Here is a 23,958-nt window from a genome sequence, read left to right on the forward strand (position 1 = left end):
GGGCCAGGGCAACAAGAGAGTCCAGCAGGTGAGAACGTGGGGTTTACGGGGTGACTCAGGGAGCTAATGACAGCTGCTGCGGCCCTAGTCTGGAGTTCCCTGAGCCTCTCCTGCCCCAGAGGCCCAGGGCAGGCCACATTCTCGGGCCCAGAGAAGGGAGAGAGCAACCAGCTCTCAGGGCCACAGAGCCCTTGGGGACCATTCAGCCCACTTCTCAGAAAGGAAACCAGAGGCCCTGGGAGGGGCGAGAGACGCGCCCTTCATCTGTCTCCTTCACGCTCGGTGCGTCCCAGCCTTTTAGTCCACCAAAGGCCACGTGGGGATGGGGAAAGCCATAGAGGCTGCCCGTCCTCATCAGGCCGTGACTGGACACGGGAGGGCCGGGTGCCCAGGAGTCCCTCTCTGTGGGCTGCTCCACCTGCCTGGCCTCAAGGTTGCCTACGCTCCAGGGCCAAAGCTCTCCCTCGCCGATGCCTCCCCCATCCTGAGCCTGCTCCCTTTGAGTTGGATGGCGGGGGACTCTCTCCAGCCTGATGACACGCGGCTCCGGAAACTTCCTCCAGGAAGCTTTCCTATTGGGGTAGGATCACCAGTGGCCCCAGCTCCACCCCGCCCAGCTGGGTTCTTCTTACAGAAATCCATCTTCCTGCCCCCACCTAGGTGTCTCCGGGTGAGTCCCCTGAGGGTGACTCAAGCTCAGAGTGGCACCCCCTGACCACACAGTCACCACCTGTCCACACAGCCCTTTCCCCGCCCGTGTCATCCCTCTGTGGCCAGCTGGCCCCCTTCCCCGTCCCTATGGCCCCAGCAGCAGCCTCCCCCTGGTCCCTGGCCTCTGGTCTCCCCACCACCCAACGCAGCCCACACTCTCCTATGTAACCCAGAGCCTCTGCACCCAACTCCCAGCTGCCCCTGGGGGTCAGCCATAGCTCCTTTTTCATGTTTAATAAAAACTTTATTTATTTTTTATTCATTTTTTCTCACTCTGTCGCCCAGGCTGGAGTGCAGTGGCACCATCTCGGCTCACTGCAACCTCCGCCTCCTGGGTTCAAGAGATTCTCCTGCCTCAGCCTCCTGAGTAGCTGGGACTACGGGCGTGCACCACCATGCCCGGCTAATTTTTTGTATTTTAGTAGGGACGGGGTTTCACCATGTTGCCCAGGCTGGTCTTGAACTCCTGAGCTCAGGCAATCTGCCCACCTTGGCCTCCCAAAGTACTGGGATTACAGGTGTGAGCCACTGTGCCTGCCTAAAGCCACAGCTCTTACGCGGTGTTCAAGGACTATACAGGGCCCAGCCTGACCGCACGGCTTTTGCTGCCAGGGTCCCCATGAGCTCCCCAGGTTCTCCAGCCACAGCAGCTCCCGCCACTCCCGCCACTCCTGACCCTCCCAGGCTCTGCCCTCTGCCCGGCTTGTCCTTCCTCCACACAGCAGCCTGTATGGTCTATCCTGGTCTTGTTGGAAGATGTATCAGTCCCCCAGCCCCAATCCCCACACCCCTCGGAGCTCAGCACAGTGCCCAGCCCACACTGAGCATCAGTAAAGCAGGTCTGGACTGGGGGGTCGGCCTCCTCTGCCTGGGGCAAGGGGACTCAGCTAGTGAGAGGGGAGTCTAATGGACAGGCAGCCATAAGCTGGTTACACGCAGCTTTGGGTGGGCGGGGGAGATGATCGGTGTGTTGGCTGCAGAGACCACCTGGACACTGAGGAATCCAAAACACCTGAGGAGCTTGAGGCTGTGTTACTAGGAGCATAACATCTAGAGCAAAGGAGGTGACAATCTTGCTCTGTGGAGGTCAAAACTCTTGGAGAGCTGCTCATCACAAAATCGGAGAGGGACCTCGAGAAAGCAGAGCTAGTGCTCGGGAGTCCGCCTGGGGACTGGTCGGCTGGAGAGGGTGTCACGAGAGAGGACAGGGGCATGGTGGTCTCTGCCGGGACACCCTGCTGGGCTCTCCTAGGACCACAGCATCGGGGGTGCTAGAGCGGGGAGCTGGGGAAGCTTTGGGGACAGCTTCTCTGTCCTTGAAGAAGGATTGGTGACCTGGGAAGGGAGGAGTGAGCTTCCTGTCCCAGGTAGTGTGAATGGGAGCTGGATGCAGCCACACGGGGGTCCTAAACTCCCTGAAGCTTCCCCCGTCCCCCCGGCCTGAGCATCTGCCCTGTGGTTGTATTCCAGCCATGAATGCCCACCCCAAGGAGATGGTGCCTCTCATGGGCAAGAGAGTTGCTGTGCCCAGTGGGAACCCTGCCGTCCTGCCAGAGAAGAGGCCGGCGGAGATCACCCCCACAAAGAAGAGGTGGGTTTGGAGAGCTCGGGACAGGGATGGTGGCACCGTGAGGGGCACGAGCAGGGGCCTGGCACCCATCAGGGAGCCCTTGCCCTGGGGAGACCTGAGACTCTCAGTCTCACCTGGGGTGACCTGGTGCCTGGCGAGGTATGACTGGGGGATGGTGCCTGGGGGGAGCACAGCACACTCAGGGGGCTGAGCTGGGGTGGCCAGTGTGACTGGCACAATTAGGGAAGCCTCCTTGGAGGGATCAGAGGGTGCTGAGGCAGGAGCAGTCAGGAGGGCTCCTGAGGGAGGTGAGGGATGGCTGGAGCCATCCTTGAGACGAGGAGCAAAATGCTGGGTGGAAGTTCCAGGTGACCTGGAGCCTCTGTTTGGCACGTTTTCCACACACACCACCGGCTTTCCATCCACTCTGCACCCAGCCGGGTTATTCAAGCTCTTGAACTCCACCTTTGGAATGGGGACACCGGCAATGGCACCAACTATAGGATGATGGTTAATTGGGATCAAGTCAACAAAGTGCTCAGTGCAGCACCTGGCACGCGGTCAGTGCTCAGCACGTGTTGGCATTGAGAGTGTTTCCGTGACCTTCACCATCATCATTGTCCTCATCACTCCACGGAGCCCCTGGGAACTGGGCAGGGCTGGGATGATCAGCTTTACTTCTTCGCTGGGGACATGGAGGAGACCTGGAGCAGAGAAAGGACCTCTCTAGGGTCACCCGTCCCGCCCCTCCGCTGCCTGCATTATAGATCCTGCACCCCCAGCTCATTTGGTGCCTTTCAAGCTGTCCCCCAACCCACCTCACCTGTGCGTCCCTTGAACGCAGGGTGGCCCTGCCTCCTCTGCCTGTATCCCACGCCCCCTTTGGGCCAGGGGTGAGCTTGGTGCTTCCCCTCTGTTAGTTGGAGCTCTAATCACTGAGGTGTCCTGTGTACCAGCCCCAGGGTTGGGCTCAGGATAAGGAGTTTGGGACATAGAGAGAAAAATGCCCACGCGTGCTCACAGTCTGGTGAAAGGGGAGTCGAGGAGAGAGTGGGAAGTGACCACAGAGAGGTGAACTAGCCCCATGGGGCCTGAAGATCAGCAGGTTATTCTGATCCTGTAGGCAGTCTCAGGGGACTTCCTGGAGGAGGTGCTGCTAGAGAGGATGTGGAGAGGAAGGAAAAAGTGCATCTGGGCAGAGGGACACGGGAGCAGTGGCTCAGGGTGGGGTCACTGAGGTGAGGAGTCTGGTGTAGCTGAAATGCCGGGGGGTAGAGGAGTCTTTGGGGAGACGAGTCCCATTGGAGCTGGGTCCTGGGGATCAGTCAAGGAACTTGGACAATCCTGAGGGCAGTGGGGAGCCATGGAGGGATTTTTCGTGGGAGGGAGGGCATGGTGAGATGTGAGAGGTGACTCTGGGGGATCTGCGTGGATGATGGATCAGAGGAGAGGCTGATGGCAGGGAGACCATGAGGAGGCCTTTGGGAAGCCCAGGTGACAGGAGGTGATGTCTGAGCCTGGGTGATCAGGGATAAAGAGGAGGGGACAGCACAGACAGGTATCAGTATCATGGGGTCTGCGGGACCAGCCATGGGAGGTAAGGGAGAAGGAGGAATCCCGGTGAGAGGGCCTGGAGGGATGGCGGTGCCGTCTGACATGGCGCATCAGAGGAGAAGATCCAGGTCAGGAGGAATGAGCCAAATTCAGTTGTGAAATGCTGGGTAAGAGCCAGGTGGAGGCTCCATCTTGGAAGGCAAGAGGGAAAACTGGTGGAGGTGGAACCAGACAGGTGTCGTGTGGGGCCACGGGGGCAGCCTGGGTCTGGGTGAGCTTGCCCAGGAAAGGGCGCAGACGTCCCTGAGCTAAGCTGGCAAGGCCCACCCCGCTGGCTCTCCTCCCCCTTCCCATCCGCTCTCACTTTTCCAGGGGAAGTTTGGACCTCGGGAAAAACATGAGGACAGAGTTTTGGGAAAATCCCAGGTCCTTTCCTCAGCAGGAACCGTCAAGCCGCCTTCTCTGAGCCCATCCCCCCCATTCACAGACTTCGCTCCAGGCTCAGCTCTGCAAAGCCTCCTCCGCCCAGCCAAGGGCTGAGCTTGACATGTCTCCTAAATTGCTGTCCACTCCTCTGCCCCAGAGGCTCTCTGAGGACGCTCATGTGAAGGTTTGGGCATCCCCCTCAGAACTGAGTAGGGGACTTGGGCCCAGAGAGAAACAGAAAAGATAAGAATAAATTAAAAGGCCGGGCACCGTGGCTCATGCCTGTAATCCCAGCACTTTGGGAGGCCGAGGCGGGTGGACCATTTGAGGTCAGGAGTTCGAGACAAGCCTGGCCAACATGGTGAAACCCTGTCTCTACTAAAAATACAAAAATTAGCCAGGTGTGGTGGCATGCACCTGTAGTCCCAGTTACTTGGGAGGCTGAGGCAGGAGAATCACTTGAACCCAAGAGGTGGAGGTTGCAGTGAGCCAAGATTGTGCCATTGCGCTCCAGCCTGGGCAACAGAGCAAAACTCTGTCTCAAAAAAAATAAAAAAGGCCAGGCGCGGTGGCTCACGCCTGTAATCCCAGCATTTTGGGAGGCCAAGGTGGGTGGATCACAAGGTCAGGAGTTCGAGACTAGCCTGGCCAACATGGTGAAACCCCGTCTCTACTAAAAAAAAAAAAAAAATACAAAAATTAGCTGGATGTGGTGATAGGCACCTGTAATCCCAGCTACTTGGGAGCTGAGGCAGGAGAATTGCTTGAATTTGGGAGGCGGAGGTTGCAGTGAGCCGAGATTGTGCCACTGCACTCTAGCCTGGGTGACATAGCAAGATTCCATCTCAAAAAAAAAAAAAAAAAAAAAAAAAAGAATAAATTATAGGTGAAGAAAGAGGGCAGTGCTGACCCCTAAGGAAACAGGCACTAATGGTGGAATCAAAGGCACCAGGGAGTCTGGAGATAGGAGAGACTTTTGGACCTGGGAGTGCTCCTGAACCACCGTGCCATTCCCTGAGAGCAGCTGTCATCTTGGCTTCCTTCCTGGACCCTGGAAAAGGTGATGCCCAGGGACAGAGACACAGACTGATGGAGGCTGTGGAGGCACTGGCCTTGCAGAGCCCAGAACCCTTGGGCATTTCTTGGCACAAAGCAAATGGACGGACAGTCTCCTTCCCAGCCCTGGGCTGTTCAGGGATAGTTCTTTGACTTTAAAGGAACAGAAATGCAGTAGAAATGGTATAGAGCTATCTGCTCACCTGGGTCAGCCACACCCAGCTGGTGCCCTTTGGTCTGGACAGAAGGAAGGGAGGAACAAACAGCACCTCCAGCAGGTCAGGAGCCGGGGTGTCACAGGGCCAAGGCCTTGCCATGTGCTATGACGCTGGGTGGGATGTGGTGTGTGCAGTGACCAGTAGGGCGGGCGCAGGACAGGCCCTCACGGTCTAGCAGCTGCTCTGCCCCAGGAGTTAGGTCTGTGCCCAACAGTTGGGGTCCTCCCCAGCCCTGCGCTTATCACTGTCTTCTCACATCTGGTGCTCCAGCTGCCAAGGGCTTCCTTCTCCAGACATAGACTGCAGAAACAGCTGCAGAAACAGTGCCTGGCGCATTGTCGATGCTCAATAAATATTTGTTGAGTAAATGCAACACTGAGGAATGCAGACAGGTAGGGCGGGATGGGGAGCAGGGGAGGGACTGGACCGACAGTCTTGGGGGAAAAGCTGTGGGTATAGGGCTTGGAGCTCTGTCTGGAGGTAATTTGGCAAATCTCAACCAGGATGTTTTGGGGCTGAACCACCAGCAAATGTGTTTGGAGCTTCTGGGTCAGGCTGTTGTTGCGGAGTGACTACTTTAGGGCAAAAGTTCTGGGGCACTGCAGGGCTGCAGGGAAGTGGCAATCAGACTGGTTGACCTCTGATGCCCACTTCAGCTGGACATTCCATAGGAGGACGATCCCAGAGCTGCTGGCTCCAGGGTCCAGGCCTTAGGGATCATCTGGCCCAACCATCATCCAGTCAGGTGAAGATGACTGGCCCAGAGATGGCAACTGATCATCTGGGGTCACACAGGAGGCAGAGGCAGAGCTGAACTAGAAACCAGGCTTTAGGTTCCCAGGCAAGGGTTTAACTCCTCCCTTCATCTTCCCTTTTGGAAGAAGGATTTGACTGGGGGCTCAGATCAGAAGGTTCCTTTTGGTGGGCAGGAGACTGGCAGGTGAGGCAGATGAGACTGGCAGCCAGTACTGCCCTCCACCCCATGTATCTCCATTTCTGGATTAGCGCTGAGCCTTCCAGGCTTGTCTGTGCTGGAGGAAAGTGCAGAGATTCCTCGGGCAAGCCCGGGGTCTCTCTCCTGCTTGCCCCACCCTAGGAAGTGACTGTGCCAAGCAACCTCCCTTTGTGGCCAACCCCTGGAGCTAGTTTAGCTGGAAGAAGGCTCAGATTGCTAAGGCGAGAGCAGAGAAGCGCAGATTGCGGTGTGGACTATGAGCCTGGACATCGGGAAGCAGGTTCTTTGACCACCTTGACTTTTACCCTGGGGGGTGACCATGGATGAGCTGCTTCTCCGTACTGAGCCTCAGTTCTCTCGTCTGCAGAATGGGGCCACAGTCCCTTCCCTGCTACCCTCCCTCCTGAATGTGACATGGCTGAGACTGCCCTTTGGGAGCTCTTCTGTAGTCTTGTGAGGAAGGAAGGGGTATGTTGGTCCTTCTGGGCCTGAGAACGAAGGAGGCAGCAAAGGTGCTTAGGAGCCCCGTGTGCCCAGAGAGGCCCTGCTGGTCAGGAGGCCACAGTCCCTGGCCAGGCCACAGAGGCTGCAGTTGTCCTGTAGCAGCTGCAGGGCAGGAGTGTTGCTGCCACCGAGGTCACCCTCGGCCTCATCCTCACTGTCCGGGTTGTCATCAGCCAGAAGGCTCTTCTCTGTGTGATTGTGGTTTCGAAGGACACAGGTGCCTGTGTTTGTGGGTGTGTCTGAAGGTGGAGCTGGGGCTGTATCTGACTGGGAGTCACGTGTTGGGTGTATGTCTTGCTTCTCATAGGCCAATGTCTCTCCTTCTCTGGGATTACAGGCATGCGCCACGACGCCTGTCTAATTTTTGCATTTTTAGTAGAGACAGGGTTTCTCCATATTGGTCAGGCTGGTCTCGAACTCCCAACCCCAGGTGATCTGCCCGCCTAGGCCTTCCAAAGTGCTAGGATTACAGGCGTGACCCACCGTGCGTCCATGTTTATCTTCTGTAAAGTGCAGATTTACTGAGCGCAAGATGAATCCATAATTGACTGTTTCCTCTACCCACCCCTTTTCATGTGCAACACATGTACTCAGTAAGCAGAATCGAAGCCTCACAAGAATGTGGCCCTGTGCTCCCTGTTTTCTTTCTTTCTTTTTTGAGACAGAGTCCTGCTCTGTCACGCAGGCTGGAGTGCAGTGGCGCGATCTCGGCTTGCTGCAACCTCTGCCTCCCAGGTTCAAGCAATTCTCCTGTCTCAGCCTCCCGAGTAGCTGGGGTTACAGGTGCCCGCCACCACATCTGGCTACTTTTTTTTTTTTTGCATTTTAAGTAGAAATGGAGTTTCGCCATGTTGGCCAGGCTGGTCTCAAACTCCTTATGTCAGGTGATCTTTCCGCCTCAGCCTCCCAAGGTGCTGGGATTATAGCCCCTGCACCCGGCCTGCTCCCTCTTTTTTTTTTTTTTCTTTCCTCCTTTCTCTCCTGCCCACTTTTCGCCTTTAAATATTGAGGCCCTCAAAATCCTGTTCAGAGGAGGAAGTGTGGGCCACAGATCCCACTGGGGCTTGTGTGTCTTTCTCCCGGGTGTGTCCTCAACCTCGGCAAAATCAACCTCTACATCAATGGGGTTCGCCTCAGTCGTTTTCTTTGGTTTCACACTTGACCAGCAGCTCCCCGGAGACCATCTGTGAAACGTAGGTGATGATGACAGTGTCCATCTCCAAGGGCTCCCGGGAGGGCTGGGCAAGCTCATTTGGACTCAGAGCTGGCCAGGGTGTGTGCTCAGCATGGGGGCACGCTCTGTGGCCGGGAGGCAGGACACAGGCAGACAGGCTCTGCCTGGCTCGGCCCTAACAGACTTCCTCCGTGTTCCCTCAGTGCACACTTCTTCCTGGAGATCGAAGGGTTTGAGCCCAACCCCACGGTTGCCAAGACCTCTCCTCCTGTCTTCTCCAAGCCCATGGATTCCAACATCCGGCAGTGGTGAGTACGGGCCCCAGCCCAACCCCCTGCCCTGGGCCCAGCCTTCAGCTCCAGCATGTGGCCGGTGACTTGCCCTGGGTCACGGGGCCAGGCCTGGCTGTGGCGTGCCACTACTGTCTATTATAAAACTTTATTATTATTATTTATCTTTTTGAGACAGAGTGTGACTCTGTTGCCCAGGCTGGAGTGCAGTGGCCCAATAGCTCACTGCAGCCTCCACCTCCCGGGTTTAAGCGATTCTCCTGCCTCAGCCTCCCAAGTAGCTGGGATTACAGGCACATGCCACCACGCCTGGCTAGTTGTTGTATTTTTAGTAGAGACGATTTAGTAGAGACAGTTTAGTTTCACCATGTTGGCCAGGCTAGTCTCAAACTCCTGACCTCAAGTGATCCACCTGCCTCGGCCTCCCAAAGTGCTGGGATTACAGGCATGAGCCACCTCACCTGGCCCATTTTAAAACTTTAAAACCCTCTCTGTTCCCCCCGCCAACACCTCCAGCATCTCTGGTAACTGTGATGACATGGACTCCCCCCAGTCTCCTCAGGATGATGTGACAGAGACCCCATCCAATCCCAACAGCCCCAGGTAAGTCTGTCCCTCCCCCTCCTCCCACTGTGCCCACCCAGGCTGGGGGTGCCAGAGAGACAGGATCTGGGGCCCTGCAGGAAGGAGAAAGAATCCACCATTCCTGGGGGTTGAGACAAGTGGAGTCATGGATCCATGGCATGTAGGATGTTTGCGGGGAAGGAGTGGAGTATTGAATTCTATAAAACCCATTTGTTGTGAAACATTCAAACAGCAGGATGCAGTGGAACAAGAATTGTAGCACGATACCATTTATGTAAACTAAAAATACATAGCTGGGCGCAGGGCTCATACCTGTAATCCCAGCACTTTGGGAGGCCGAGGCAGGAGGATCACGAGGTCAGGAGTTCAAGACCAGCCTGACCAACATGATGAAACCCCATCTCTACTAAAAATACAAAAAAATTAGCCAGGCGTGGTGGTGCACGCCTGTAATCCCAGCTACTGAGGAGGCTGAGGCAGGAAAATTGCTTGCACCCTGGAGGTGGAGGTTGCAGTGAGCTGAGATTGTGTCACCGTACTCCAGCCTGGGTGACAGAGCAAGACTCTGTCTCAAAAAAAAAAAAAAAAAAAGAAAAAGAAGGAAACAAAATACGTGTGCCCAACATCCATATGCATTTTGCAAGAACACACAGAAACAAAAGGAGACCAGCCTGACCAACATGGTGAAACCCCATCTCTACTAAAAATACAAAAAAATTAGCCGGGCGTGGTGGCGGGCGCCTGTAGTCCCAGCTACTCAGGAGGCTGAGGCAAGAGAATGGTGTGAACCTAGCAGGCAGAGCTTGTGGTGAGCCGAGATTGCGCCACTGCACTCCAGCCTGGGTGACAGAGCAAGACTCTGTCTCAAAAGAAAAAAAAAAGAGAAGAAACAAAAGGAGACATCAACGCATTACCGTGGTTGTTTATCCGGAGTGGGAGGACAGGGAGGGATAGATTTAAAAAGTTCAAACAACTTTAAAAAGTTCATAAAATATGAAATCTTATATTTTCAAGGTCATGTCTATTAATAGGCCTAGATCCTTCCTGATCATTACTTCATGCATCCAAATATAGGTATTTTGACAAAATGTGATTGCATATGGATTACAAGGGGAGCCTGATGGGTCCACACAGAGCCCAGGGGTTTGCAGGTATTATGACAGGCATGGGGGACGTTGGTGGCAGGTGCAGCGCCCTGTAGGCAGCTCTTGGGGGGAAAAGGAGAGATTGAGCTTGAGAGGACGTGTGTGGTGAGTTGGAAACGTTTTCTGGCTTCAGTGCACACCTGGCCAAGGAAGAGCAGAGGAGGAAAAAGAGGCGGCTGAAGAAGCGCATCTTTGCAGCCGTGTCTGAGGGCTGCGTGGAGGAGCTGGTGGAGCTGCTGGTGGAGCTGCAGGAGCTTTGCAGGCGGCGCCAGGACGAGGATGTGCCTGGTGAGTGTCTGAGCCTGGCAGAGGGTGCAGGGCTGGGGGCCCTGCTTGGCTTCTGGTGCCCATCTTCCCCTCCCCTTACCAATCCGTGAGGCTGGAGTGTGAGGGGCCTTGAATTCTGGCTAGGGACTTTGAACTTGACTCTGAGGGGAATGCGGAACCACAGAAGGGTTTGGGCAGGTGAGAGTCGGGTCTGACTACTGTGCGGAAGATGCGGGGTGAAGCTGGAGAAGGCTGCTGTTCAGGCAGGGCTGGGACCCTGAAGCAGGGCTTGAGAAGGGGAATGGTTCTGAGCAGCTCTCAGCCAGGAGCATTGGCAGGATTTGAGGACCTGGGGAGTGAGGGATGGGGAGGGTCCAGCATGGTGCCATTTAGACTTGGGTAGCTTGGTGGCTGGTGGAGCTCTGGGTGTCTCGGGGACCAGTGCAGTATCAGGTTGATGGGGAGGCCATGAGCTTTATTTGCAGGCCACGAGGAGGGGGCAGGCTGGAGACAGAGATTCCAGGGTGGCAGCAGGGGGGTGGACAGCAGGAAGCCATACAGTGGGCAAAGAGCAAAAGGCCTCAGATAAGGCTCCTACAGGCCACAGAAAGCAAGGAGCCAGCACAGGAGATGGAGGAGGACAGCGGCCAAGTGTGAGACCTGGGAGCAGGGGTCTGGAGCAGGGGCTTGAGGTCTGTGGCTGCAGCTCCCACACCCTCTGGGCTGGGAGGGCCGAGGGCAGCCGGGGCCCTCCTCTAACTCCATCCATGGCCCTGCCTGCAGACTTCCTCATGCACAAGCTGACGGCCTCCGACACGGGGAAGACCTGCCTGATGAAGGCCTTGTTAAACATCAACCCCAACACCAAGGAGGTCGTGCGGACCCTGCTTGCCTTTGCCGAAGAGAATGACATCCTGGGCAGGTTCATCAACGCTGAGTACACAGAGGAGGCCTATGAAGGTATCCTGCCCGCAGAGGGGCTGTGCAGACGGAGTCTCTGAGGGTGGGGTGTGGGGCCGCAGGGCCACTGCTGGCCAGGCCACGTGGAGGCACTGCTGCCACCGAGGAGCCCCAAGCATGTGGCATGGTACTCAGGGATGCTGCAGGCAACCCTCTCTTTCTTCCTTCATTCTGCAAATAATTTTGAGCACTGGTTCCATGCCAGGCATTGTTTTTGGCACAGGCACGCATTGGTGAACAAGACAGGTTAAAGCCTGCTCTGAGGCTGGGCGCAGTGGCTCACGCCTGGAATCCCAGCACTTTGGGAGGCTGAGGCGGGTGGATCACCTGAGGCCAGGAGTTCAGCCTGACCAACATGGTGAAACCCCGTCTCTACTAAAAATACAAAAATTAGCCGGGCATGGTGGCAGGTGCCTGTAATGTCAGTTACTTGGGAGGCTGAGGCAGGAGAATCACCTGAACCCAGGAGGAGGAGGTTGCAGTGAGCCAAGATCGCGCCATTGCACTCCAGCCTGGGCGACAGAGCCCGACTCCATCTCATAAATAAATAAATAAAGTCACTGCTCTAAATAAGGTAATTTTAGATAAAATATCCTGTGAAAGTAAATGAAGATAGTGTGACAGAAAGTGACTGGGGGAGGGCAACTTTAGGGTGGACAATCAGAGTGGTCATCTTTGGTGTGAGGCCGACATGATAAGAAGGATCAGGGCAAAAGGCCCAAGATGGGATTGAGCTTGGCGTGGTTGAGCAACGCAAAGAAGGCTGGAAGCGAGGCACGAGAGCCGGGCAGGGGCCACCATCATCACCGTCATCATCATCATCACCTGTCCCCATTCGGGTCTCAGTTTTGTGGATTTCTTTGTAAGTGGGCCAGAGAGGGTGCTGGGAGAGCAAATTTGGGAGAGTGACTCCCTGCCAGGAAATCCACTGGGGAAAATCAGTAAGGTGTGTCCTCATTTGAGTTTTGGAGTCAGTCAACAGCCCTTTAGGGTCTTATGAGGTGCTTGTGGCAAAAATGATTGGCTCAAGTATAAATGGATGCCGTCTTGCTGATATGCCAGGGGGCACTAAACGTTTGAGGTTTTTTTTTTGGTTTTTTTTTTCTATTTTTGGAGATAGAGTTTGGCTCTGTTGCCCAGGCTGGAGTGCAATGGCTCAGTCTCTGCTCACTGCAACCTCCTGGGTTCCAGCGATTCTCCTGCCTCAGCCTCCTGAGTAACTGGGATTACCGACGTGCGTCACCACACCCAGCTAATTTTTGTATTTATTAGAGACGGGGTTTCACTATGTTGGCCAGGCTGGTCTCAAACTCCTGACCTCAGGTGATCCTCGGTCTCCCTAAGTGCTGGGATTACAGGCGTGAGCCGCCACGCCCTGCCACATTTTAGCTTTTTCCAGGTGGGAGTTTAGCTTTGGCCCTTAACCCTTCTCATGGGAGAAAGTAATTGCGATTTATTATTTGAACTCTGCAGACTTTCAAAAGCATTTTTGTTATATATAAGAAGAAGCCAAGGATTGTGACAAACTAGAAGGTATGGAGCAGAGGAGAGGAAACCTAGGGAAGACTGCTGCAACTGAGTGCTAAACTGCTCACTGAGCTCCCTGGTAGCCAATGCAAAGAGAGAAACCGGATGAACCATATCACATTCTCAGCCTGTCTCTAAGGATTTGACAGTAGTCCTGCAGACAGGGAGGTTCAGGCCAGTGCCTCAAGCTTGCTTGTCCTAATTCTCCCTTTTCAGTCCCCTTTGTATCCTCCTTTCTTCTTGTCAGTATTGTGGGACTTACGAACTACCTTTGCTAGCAACATGTTTCCCTTAAGGGCAGGGATGAAGTCTGTTGCTTACAGTTCATTTCCCAGTACCCTTAGGGTCTCACATAAGAGATGCTTAGTACATATTTTTTGCATGAGTGAATGAAAGAAGGTTGTTAGTGTTTCTATGAAGGCTTTGCCGTCCTGGTCACAGATCCTTACCTCTCCCTGTTCTTAGCCTCCCCTTTCCCTCTCCTTTCATGAATCTGCCTCTTGCTGGGGTGAGGAGGTCTTGGGGGCTGTGGGCACCTCCTTTCTCTCTGAATGGTGGGAGGAGCTATTTATTATTGTCTTCCTGGAAACCAGCCCCACCACCGTTCTGACCCATTAGCTGGTGCCTTCCTTCCTCTCAGCATTTCCTCCGCCCGGAGCAGAGGGGCCCAAGGACCAGCAGGGTAGCATTCTTCCACACTCTGGGCAGGACCCAAGGTGACCACTCTGATTGTCCACCCTAAAGCTGCTCTTCCCCAGTCACTTTCTGTCACACTATCTTCATTTATTTTCATAGCATTTTTTAAAATATAAAATTACCTTATTCAGAGCAATGACTTTATTTATTTATTTATTTATTTATTTTGGGGGATGGAGTTCCGCTCTGCCACCCAGGCTGGAGTGCAGTGGCATGATCTCGGCTCACTGCAACCTCTGCCTACTGGGTTCAGGTGATTCTCCTGCCTCAGCCTCCCAAGTAGCTGGGACTACAGGCAACTGCCTTGCCTCTCTAAGCCTCAGTTTCCCCACTGGGCAAGGGTGAATATTTCCTCCCTATGCTGCTAAGAGGAACCAATCACAACTTTATTAATATCATTTTAAAGCATTTTATCAGAGGCCTTCAGAGTTTTACTTTTTTAAGCAATTCTTCAATTAAGACATTTTTATTATAAAAAATTTAAACATAAAGCTATTAGAATAACAAACCTCTAAACATCCATCATCAGATTCAATATAACAGTTTATTTTTATTATTTTACCTTATTTTATTTTATTATTATTTTTGAGACAGGGTCTCACTCTGTTGGGCAGGCTGGAGTGCAGTGGCGTGATCACGGCTCACTGCAGCCTCGACCTCCCTGGGCTCAGGTAATTTTCCCACCTCAGCCTCCAGAGTAGCTGGGACTATCGATGCGTTCCACCACGCCCAGCTAATTTTTCTATTTGTTGCAGAGATAGGGTTTCACCCTGTTGCCCAGGCTGGTCTGTAACTCCTGCGCTCAAGCGATCCTCCCGCCTCTGCCTCTCAGTGATGGGATTATAGGCGTGAGCCACCGCACCCAGCCTGACAACATCCACATCACATGAATAGAGTTTCATTGTAAAGCAGCCCAGCATTTTTCATAAGTTTTTTTTTTTTAAAGTCCTTTACCTATATACTTTGAGGAGTTTTCTAGGCCTTTGACATATGTGTGTGTATATGTGCACACAGAAAAAGTTTTATTTATTTAACATAAAATAGTATCATACTGTCTGTATTCTACAAGTTGGTTTTTTTGATTAACTATTAACTATATGTCTGGGAGCACTTCTTATGCCAAAATATGAAAGTCTCGCTTCTTTTCACCAGATTAGTCTGCAATTGCGGCTGCATGCTGGCTAACTTACCACTCCCCCATTGACAGCCAGGTGTTTCCAATTGTGTCGTTGTGGCAGTGTCACAGTGCATGATCTTGTCTATGACCCTGTGCACAGGTGCACATATGTTTCAGAAAATATTTTGAATTGGAATATTTGGGTTCAAGCGCATGCACATTTAAAGTTATAATAGTGGCCAGGCGCGGTGGCTCACGCCTGTAATCCCAGCACTTTGGGAGGCCGAGGCGGGTGGATCACTTGAGGTCAGGAGTTCCAGATCAGCCTAGCCAACAAGGTGAAAACCCATCTCTACTAAAAATACAAAAACTAGTAGGGCGTGGTGGGGCACGCTTGTAATCCCAGCTACTCGGGAGGCTGGGGCAGGAGGATCACTCGAGCCCGGGAGGCGGAGGTTGCCGTGAGCCAAGATCGCGCCACTGCACTCCAGCCTGGGCAACAGAGGGAGACTCCATCTCAAAAAAAAAAAAAATTTTTTTTAAATAAATAAAATAAAGTTATAATAGTTATTGCCAAATTTGTCTCTAAAAGATACTAATTTACTCTCTCCCCACAACAGTGTACAGAAATACTCATTCTCCTACTCATCACTAACATTGCAAACTATCCTTTTTTTTTTGTTCTTTTGCAGTCTGGTGGGTGAAAAGGGTTAACTCTTTAGGTTCTAATTTTCATTTTCCTGACCACCAGTGATTCCAAACATCTTTCACTTTGTTTATTCACTGCGTGTATTTTCTCCTCCGTGAGGTGCTTGTTTGTAATCTTTTCTCAGTTTTCTTTTAGGTTATTTGTCTTTCTATTGATTCATAGGCGCTTTTAATATATTATAGACTTTTAAAAACACAATGCGTTTCTTTTTTTTTTGAGATGGGGTCTTGCTCTGTTGCCCAGGCTGGAGTGCAGTGGCATGATCTCGGCTCACTGGAAGCTCCACCTCCCGGGTTCATGCCATTCTCCTGCCTCAGCCTCCCAAGTAGCTGGGACTACAGGCGCCCACCATCATGCCCAGCTAATTTTTTGTATTTTTAGTAGAGACGGGGTTTCACCAGGTTAGCCAGGATGGTCTCGATCTCCTGACCTTGTGATCTGCCTGCCTTGGCCTCCCAAAGTGCTAGGATTACAGGCGTGAGCCACCGTGCCCGGCATGCCTTTTTTTTTTTTTTTTTTTAAAGACAGAGTCTTGCTCTCTAGCCCAGGCTGGAGTGCAGTGGCGCAATGTCTGCCTCCTGAGTTCAAGTGATTCTCCTGCTTCAACCTCCTGAGTAGCTGGGCCTACAGGCGCCCGCCACCACACTTGGCTAATTTTTTTTTTTGTATTTTCAGTAGAGATGGGGTTTCTCCATGTGGGACAGGCTGGTCTCGAACTCCTGACCTCAAGTGATCCACCCGCCTCGGCTTCCCAAAGTGCTGGGATTACAGGTGTGAGCCACCACGCCCGGCCCTTAAACACATTGCCTTTTTATATACCTCAAATATTTTCCCCAGCCTATCACTTGTCTTTCATTTGGAAATACAGAAATCTCCAAGGTAGGGAGATTGCTTGAGTCCAGGAATTCAAGACCAGCCTGGGCAACACAGCAAGATCCTGTCTCTACAAAAAATTTTAAAAATAAGCCAGGAGTGGTGGTGCAGGCCTGTAGTCCACACATGTGTGTGTATATATGTACACAGAAATAGCTTTATTGACTTACTTAACATAAAATAGTACCATCATGTCTGTATTCTACAAGTTGCTTTTTTTGATTAACTGTATGTCTTAGAGCATTTCTTATGCCAAATATGAAAGTCTAGCTTTTTGGGGGCTGAGGCAGGAGGATTACTTGAGCCCAGGAGTTCAAGGTTGCAGGGAGCTATGCTCACGCCACTGTACTCCAGCCTGGGTGACTCAGCAAGATCCTATGTCAAACATACAAACAAACAAACAAACAAAAAACCAAAAGCCCCCCAAACCAAAAACCTTTATGTAGGCAAATATGTCAGCCTTTTCTTTATGGTTTCTGCCTTTTGGATCTTGCTTAAGAAGGTCTTCCCTACCAAAAGGTTAGCTATAAACAAACTTTCTAATTTGTTTTAAAGCTTAGTTCTTTAATCCACCAAGACTATTTTTGTTTATGGCACGGTGGCAGCTCTTTGCAAAATGCTGTTTCTGTTGGTGCATTTTGAGACCCTTCCCCCACTGCAGCGTTCTGGTCCCTTCCATCTGGAAGTTCTCTGGTCTCCAGCAGGCTTAGTGTCTCTCCCTCTGCCCTTCTTTCCTCTTGCTGTGTCACCAGCATATCATTCACCCACCCGCCAGGGCTGGATACCTAGATCTTACCTGAGACACCCTTCTCCCCAGCCGGTCATCCTGAAGGCTCTTTCTCTGGAGGGTCTTTGGGCTTCCTCCTTTCTCCACCCTTCATGTGCCTTCCACCTCCCCTTAGTCCAGGCCTCGTCATTTGTCTTTTTTGTTTGTTTGTTTTTTGAGATGGAGTTTCACTCTTCTTGCCCTGCCTGGAGTGCAATGGCCTGATCTCAGCTCACTGCAACCTCTGCCTTCTGGGTTCAAGTGATTCTCCTGTCTCAGCCTCCTGAGTAGCTGGGGTTACAGGTGCTCACCACCACGCCCAGCTAATTTTGTATATTTAGTAGAGATGGGGTTTCACCATGTTGGTCAGGCTGGTTTCGAACTCCTGAACTCAGGTGATCCACCTGCTTTGGCCTCCCAATGTGCTAGGATTACAGGCCTCATCATTTCTTTCACTGCTCTGGGCTGCTTCTAACGCATCCTCCGCTTTTGCAACCAGAGAGGTCCGAAAACACCCACGCACCAAGCCCTACATTCTCGTCATGCCAGTCTCCTAATTCAAGGCCTTCTGTGACTCTGGCCCTTAGCACAAGCTCTGCCCTGGCTGATGAGCTGGCCCCACCCCGCCTCGCTAAACTTTGAGGTCCCAGGTTAGAGAGCTCCGGGAAGCCCCCTGACGCTCTCTGGCTGTGAAGGGCCCTTGCTCTGGGTACCGCAGCTCCTGCACCCCTCTGAATCGTGGCACCTAGTTCTCAGTGACACTGTGGGCTTCTCGAGGAAAATAATCGAAATTGCATCTCGTGCACCACTGACCCCCAGCGCCTGGGGCCGGAGCCCGGAGCAGGCGCTCCGCAAACATTCCTTGGGTCCGCGCAGGCATGAAGGAAGCAAAGAATAAAGCTGGGATTCCCGGTAGCTGGCGACACAGACCAGGGCTCTGATTTCCCCGTGGGTTCGGGGAGGGTATGGAGGCCAGAGAGGGTGGGCAAGAGGCCCCGGTTCCCGGCGCTGAGGCTCCGTCGCGTCCCCGCCCGGTCCGCAGGGCAGACGGCGCTGAACATCGCCATCGAGCGGCGGCAGGGGGACATCGCGGCCGTGCTCATCGCCGCCGGCGCCGACGTCAACGCCCACGCCAAGGGGGCCTTCTTCAACCCCAAGTACCAACACGAAGGCTTCTACTTCGGTGGGTGCCGCCCCCGCCCGGTGCGGAGTCTGGGAGGAGGGAGGAGGGAGAGGGAGGAGGGAGGAGGGAGAGGAAGGGAGGGAGGGGGAAGGAGGGAAGAAGGGAGGAGGGAGGAAGGAAGAGGGAAGGAGGAAGGAAGGAAGAGGGAAGGAGGAAGGAGGAAGGAAGGGAGGAGTGAGAGGGAGGAAGGGAGGAGGGAGAGGGAGGAAGGAAGAGGGAAGCAGGAAGGAGGGAGGAGGGAGGAGGGAGGAAGGAAGAGGGAAGGATGAAGGAGGAAGGAAGGGAGGAGGGAGAGGAAGGGAGGAGGGAGAGGAAGGGAGGAGGGAGAGGAAGGGAGGAGGGAGAGGGAGGAAGGAAGAGGGAAGAGGGAGGAAGGAAGGAGGGAAGGAGGAAGGAGGGAGGAGGGAGAGGGAGGAGGGAGAAGGAAGAGGGAAGAGGAAGGAGGGAGGAAGGGAGGAGGGGGGAGGGAGAGGGAGGAGGAAGAGGGAAGAGGAAGGAGGGAGGAAGGGAGGAAGGGGGAGGGAGAGGGAGGAGGAAGAGGGAGGAGGGAGGAGGAGAAGAAGGGAAAGGAGGAGGGAGAGGGAGGAAGGAGAAGGAGGAGGGAGGGAAGGGAAGGGAGAAGGGAGGAGGAAGGAGGGAGGAGGGAGAGAAAGGAAGGAAGGAGGGAGGAAGAGAGAAGGAGGAGGGAGAGGAAGGAGAGGGAGAAAGGGAGGAGGAAGGAGGGAAGAGGGAGAGGAAGGAAGGAGGGAGGAAGAGAGAAGGAGGAGGGAGGGAAGGGAGAGGGAGAAAGGGAGGAGGAAGGAGGGAGGAGGGAGAGAAAGGAAGGAAGGAGGGAAGAAGGGAGGGGCCACCCGCTTTGAGCTCCACCCGCACTGTCCCTGCCTTAAGAGGCTCTGGTGCCCCAGAGGGGCAGGAGGGGAGGAGGCTGGGCATGTCCATCTGAGCAGGACACCAGGGTGGACCAGAGAAGGAGGGGCTGGGAAGAGGTGTTGGGGGAGGAGTCCATGTTCCGGTGGTGTCACCTGGTGGTCTTAGAAGCATTGTCCTGGGCAGCCCTCTGAGGGAACAGAGACCTGGGAGGGAGGCCAAGGAGGCAGCCCCATTTTACAGGTGAGGAGATGGCTCTGCGAAGGGAAAGGACTTTCCCCAGGGTAGCAGGGTGTTGACTTAGGTGTCCTGGCCTCCAGCTCTGACCTCTGTGCTGGGGCCCAGTGCATCTCAGGACTGCAGACAGGGAGTCAAGAGTGAGAGGGCAGAACTCCCCTGCCTGACAAGTCACAGAGTCCAGAAGCAACTGGGGTTAGGATGCTCTAGGAAAAAAAAAAATGAAATGCATAATTTAGATATAGTGAAAGTCACCCGTTTTAGAGGACAGTTCTGTTCATTTTCACAATGCGTCGAGTTGGTTAACCACCACTGCAATCAGGACAGGGAACAAATGGCTCCGTCACACCCAAAAATTTCTCTGTGCAACTCTGTTGCAGAGGAGACCCCTCCTGCCACCCAGGCTTGCCTGACTGATGATCACCCATCTGTTTGTTTTCTCTTCTGGGTGGTTTTTTTTTTTTTTGGACTCTCACTCTGTTGCCCAGGCTGCTGGAGTGCAGTGGCGCCATCTCGGCTCACTGCAGCCTCTGCCTCCTGGGTTCAAGCGATTCTCATGCCTCAGCCTCGTGAGTAGCTGGGACTATCTTCTGCGTGGTTTTTAAATCACCAGCTAGTCTGCACTCTGGGCAGCCCTGGGTGTCCAGGTGTGGGTGTCCTGGAAAACGGGGTCTTGTCCAGTTCATAGTGTGTCTGCATTGCCCTGCATAGGACCTGGTTGGAGCCGGTGTTGGGAAGCATTTGTTGGGTGGGGCGAGGAGAGAGGAGGCAGCGGAAGACCTGGTGTCCAGGGCTGGTCGTGTCCCAGGCTTGCTGTGTGACTTCATGTGAGTCACTTGCCTTATTTTTCCTTAACAAGCATTTATTGAGCACTTACTGTTTACATCAGGTACTGTTCTAGGTACTTGAAATATATCAGTGAACAAAACAGAGATCCTTGCCCTCATGGAACTTACGTTCTAGACAGGGAGAGACCATCGGTAAAAAGCATTATAAATAAGCGTTTTATACACTATGATACAAAATGATAAGTGCTCTTAAAAAATACAAAGTAGTCCGAGTGCAGTGACTCACATCTGTAATCCCAGCACTTTGGGAGGCTGAGGCAGGTGGATCACGAGGTCAGGAGTTCAAGACCATCCTGGCCAACATGGTGAAATCCCGTCACCACTAAAAATACAAAAATTAGTCAGACATAGTGGCGCGCACCTGTAGTCCCAGCTACTCGGGAGGCCGAGGCAGGAGAATTGCTTGAACCCAGGAGGCAGAGGTTGCAGTGAGCCAAGATCACACCACTGCACTCCAGTCTGGCGACAGAGCAAGACTCCATCTCAAAAAAAAGAGTAAAGCAGAGGACAAGGAATCTGGGGCAAGAGGAGGGTGGATTTTAATTTTAAATAGAGTGGTTAAGGTGGCTCACTGAAAGGTGACGTTTGAGCAGGGACTTGAAGGAGGTGAGGGAGCAAGTGACTCGGCTATCTACAGGCAGAGGGGACAACCGAGCGAAGGCCCCCGGGTCGCGTGTTGGAGGAGATGGAAAAAGGCCGTTGTGGCAGGAGGGAGAGAGGAGGTCAGAGTATGCAGGGCTTTGTGGGCTGTCGTTGGAATCTGAGTTTTCATTCTGGGGGAGGCTCTAACAGGTTGGTCTGGCTGCTGTGCTGAGCAGAGTATTAAAGGGCCAGGGTGGAGGCAGGGAGGCCAGTTAGGAGGCTACCGCAGTGATCTAGCTTCACTCTTCCCCATAGAAGCGGGAGATGGGGAGAGGGCCAGGGAACCTGAGTTGCCCATCCTGCTGAGATAGGATACGGGCCCCAGTCCTGGGTCTTGGGGGACGCTGCTTCCGGCCCATGAGGGAACCAAGCTTCGGTGCGCCCATCCCCCAGGTGAGACGCCCCTGGCCCTGGCAGCGTGCACCAACCAGCCCGAGATTGTGCAGCTGCTGATGGAGCACGAGCAGACGGACATCACCTCGCAGGACTCACGAGGCAACAACATCCTTCACGCCCTGGTGACCGTGGCCGAGGACTTCAAGACGCAGAACGACTTCGTGAAGCGCATGTACGACATGATCCTCCTGCGGAGTGGCAACTGGGAGCTGGAGACCACTCGCAACAACGACGGCCTCACGCCGCTGCAGCTGGCAGCCAAGATGGGCAAGGCTGAGGTGGGGCCATGGGGCACGGGGAGGTGGGAGGTCGGGAGGTCGGGAGGTCGGGGGGCACAGCTGCCACTCTCTCAGCCCCGGGGGCCCTGCCGGGGATTCACAGACCACAGCCTCAGCCTTGAGAAGGTCCCAGCCTTGGGTCCAGAACTGCAGTGGCGTGGCGGCCCGAGGCGGGTTTGTTCTGAGGGGCCACGCGGAGCTGGTGCGATGCAGCCCGCTCTCTAGACTTCAGTCCCTAATACGCCGTGTTTCCATGTCTTGTCCTGGAAGGGCCAGGCTGGGGGAGCCTGAGGCTAAGATGACACAGTAGCCCTGGCAGTGGGTGGCCCTTGGGGCCTTCTGCCTCTCACGAGGACGGGAGTTCCAGAATGGCTGCTCCGGGCCCAGAGCTAATGTGCTGCCATTTCCCAATTATGGAGAGACCCCAGCCTGTTTGTCCGGTTGGAACTCTGTCCCCAGCAGAGAGTGTGGCTGCTTTGGGCCCCTTTTGCCTTGTGTGATGTGGCTGAGAAATGGAGGCTTAGCTGGGAGCCTTGGTGAAGACTTGAGCAGGGCTGGGCTCAGATCTCTTTCGGGGGCCGGCGTCATGGCTTGGTCTGAGATGTTCTTCTCAGGGGACTGATTCCGGGGTCCAAGCGTGTTCCTCAGCCTCACTGTCTCTGCGCTCTGCGAGGAGGCTGTGGCTCCTGGGATGCCATCAGAGGACACTGCGGGGTGGTGGCTGTTGAGTAATCGCAGCTGTGCCAGCCTCAGGGTACCCGCCTCCCTGGTCAGCTGCCCCGAGGGCCTTGGTCCTGTCCCAAGTGGTCAGGGCTAGGACCCACAAGGGGCCTTTTGATTCTCCTGTGGGGGAGGAGGAGATGGAGAACGGCCTCAACAGAGGAGGAATTGTGCGTCTGCCTCCCCGCAGCTCCTGCCTACCCTCATGGTCACAGCTTGCTGGGGCTTTGAAGAGTCAGCTTGTGGTTGCAGAAGGAGCCTTCTCCAAGGCCATCTTCCCTGTGTGCCACTGTGGCGGGTGCTGTCCCTGCCACCCCAGCCCAGGGAGGAGGCTTCCTGCATGGAGCATGGTCCCAGGACCCCCTTGTTTTCTCGGGGACAGTGTGCCCACCATGGCTGGCCTGGGGGAGGCACCTGTCCCCTGCTTCCCTCCTCTGTTCCGTGTCCTCCAGAAAACTTTTCTGGATGCTGCCCAGGTTGGCCACCGTCCTGGGGCTTTTATAGGCTGGGGTGTGGGATGGGGAGACCTGGCCTTATCCCTAGAAGCTCTCTGCCTGGGCTCTCATGACAGATGGGATGGGAACCCAGGGGGTCCTGTGAGGCCAGGTCTCTGACACTGTCCTTCCCAACAGTCCCTTCCTCTTGGGTCTTGAGTTGGTGCCCTAGGAAGCCCATGTGTCATCCTGGGATAACCCAGGGCTCAGCTTTTTGGAAGTAGGAAGCCAGAGACAGTGGCTCTGTGTCCAGCCTGCACTTTGGAGCCAGCCAGGAAGCTTCACAAATACAGACTCCTGGGTCCCGCCCTGGAGATTTCGATTTCATTAGTTGATGCTGTGGGAATTTTTTTTTTGTTTTTTTGTTTTTTTGTTTCTGAGACTAGAGTCTCACTTCATCGCCCAGGCTGGAGTGCAGCAGCGCAATCATGGCTCACGGCAACCTCCGCCTCCCGGGTTCAAGTGACTCTCCTGTCTCAGCCTCCTGAGTAGCTGGGGTTACAGGCACGCGCCACCACACCCGGCTAATTTTTGTATTCTTGGTAGAGACAGGGTTCCACCATGTTGGCCAGGCTGCTCTGGAATTCCTTACCTCAAATGATCCACCCGCCTTGGCCTCCCAAAGTGCTGGGATTATAGGCGTGAGCTACCGCACCTGGCCATGCTGTGGGAATTTCTAAGTTTCCCAGTGACCCTAACATGCAGCAGATTTTGAGCATCACTGACCTACTGAAGTCCCACGGGCCTCCCTGTAGGGCGTGGTGTGTCTCTCATCACTACCTCTCTGGCCAGAGTGGCGAGCCACAGCTGGAAGGGTCTTGGCTTAGGGTGGGCTGGGGACGCTGAGAACACTTCTGGCTTCTTCTCAAGTCCGGAGCAAATGGAAACTGTTTCTAAAAAATCATCAGTGCCTGGAATTTTCACTGAACTGTGGCCCCAGCTGGCGTGAGGCATTTCAAGCTGATCGTGCAGCTTGCTGCAGCCTGCGAAGAACCTTCACCCCTTTTGTCCCTGGTATTCACAACCCCCAGTGAGATGGGCAGAACAGCAAGCTTTGTGCACATTCCACAGATAAAGACGGGGCCCAGGGGCCGTGGCGCCAGGCGCCGAGGCAGGTCTCCACCCATCCTGGGCCGGTGCGTCCCCTGGGCCCAGCCAGCCTCTGGCTGGTCCGGCCCTGTTGGCCTCAA

General features: G+C 54.2%; 1 protein-coding gene across 2 annotated transcripts in view; it reads left to right on the top strand.

Moving 5' to 3' along the window:
• The window catches only part of TRPV3 (transient receptor potential cation channel subfamily V member 3), a 42,713-nt gene that overhangs the window by 813 nt on the left and 17,942 nt on the right, over nucleotides 1–23,958 (top strand). For both annotated transcript variants that reach the window (XM_030800074.1, XM_030800075.1), the window contains exons 2-8: nucleotides 2,182–2,302; nucleotides 8,372–8,476; nucleotides 8,975–9,061; nucleotides 10,322–10,476; nucleotides 11,239–11,415; nucleotides 18,146–18,286; nucleotides 21,274–21,554. In XM_030800074.1, coding sequence (XP_030655934.1) covers nucleotides 2,182–2,302; nucleotides 8,372–8,476; nucleotides 8,975–9,061; nucleotides 10,322–10,476; nucleotides 11,239–11,415; nucleotides 18,146–18,286; nucleotides 21,274–21,554 — 1,067 coding nt within the window. The remainder of the gene's footprint in view (nucleotides 1–2,181; nucleotides 2,303–8,371; nucleotides 8,477–8,974; nucleotides 9,062–10,321; nucleotides 10,477–11,238; nucleotides 11,416–18,145; nucleotides 18,287–21,273; nucleotides 21,555–23,958) is intronic.

Source organism: Nomascus leucogenys, chromosome 19 (assembly GCF_006542625.1).
Source record: "Nomascus leucogenys isolate Asia chromosome 19, Asia_NLE_v1, whole genome shotgun sequence".
Taxonomy (NCBI): domain Eukaryota; kingdom Metazoa; phylum Chordata; class Mammalia; order Primates; family Hylobatidae; genus Nomascus; species Nomascus leucogenys.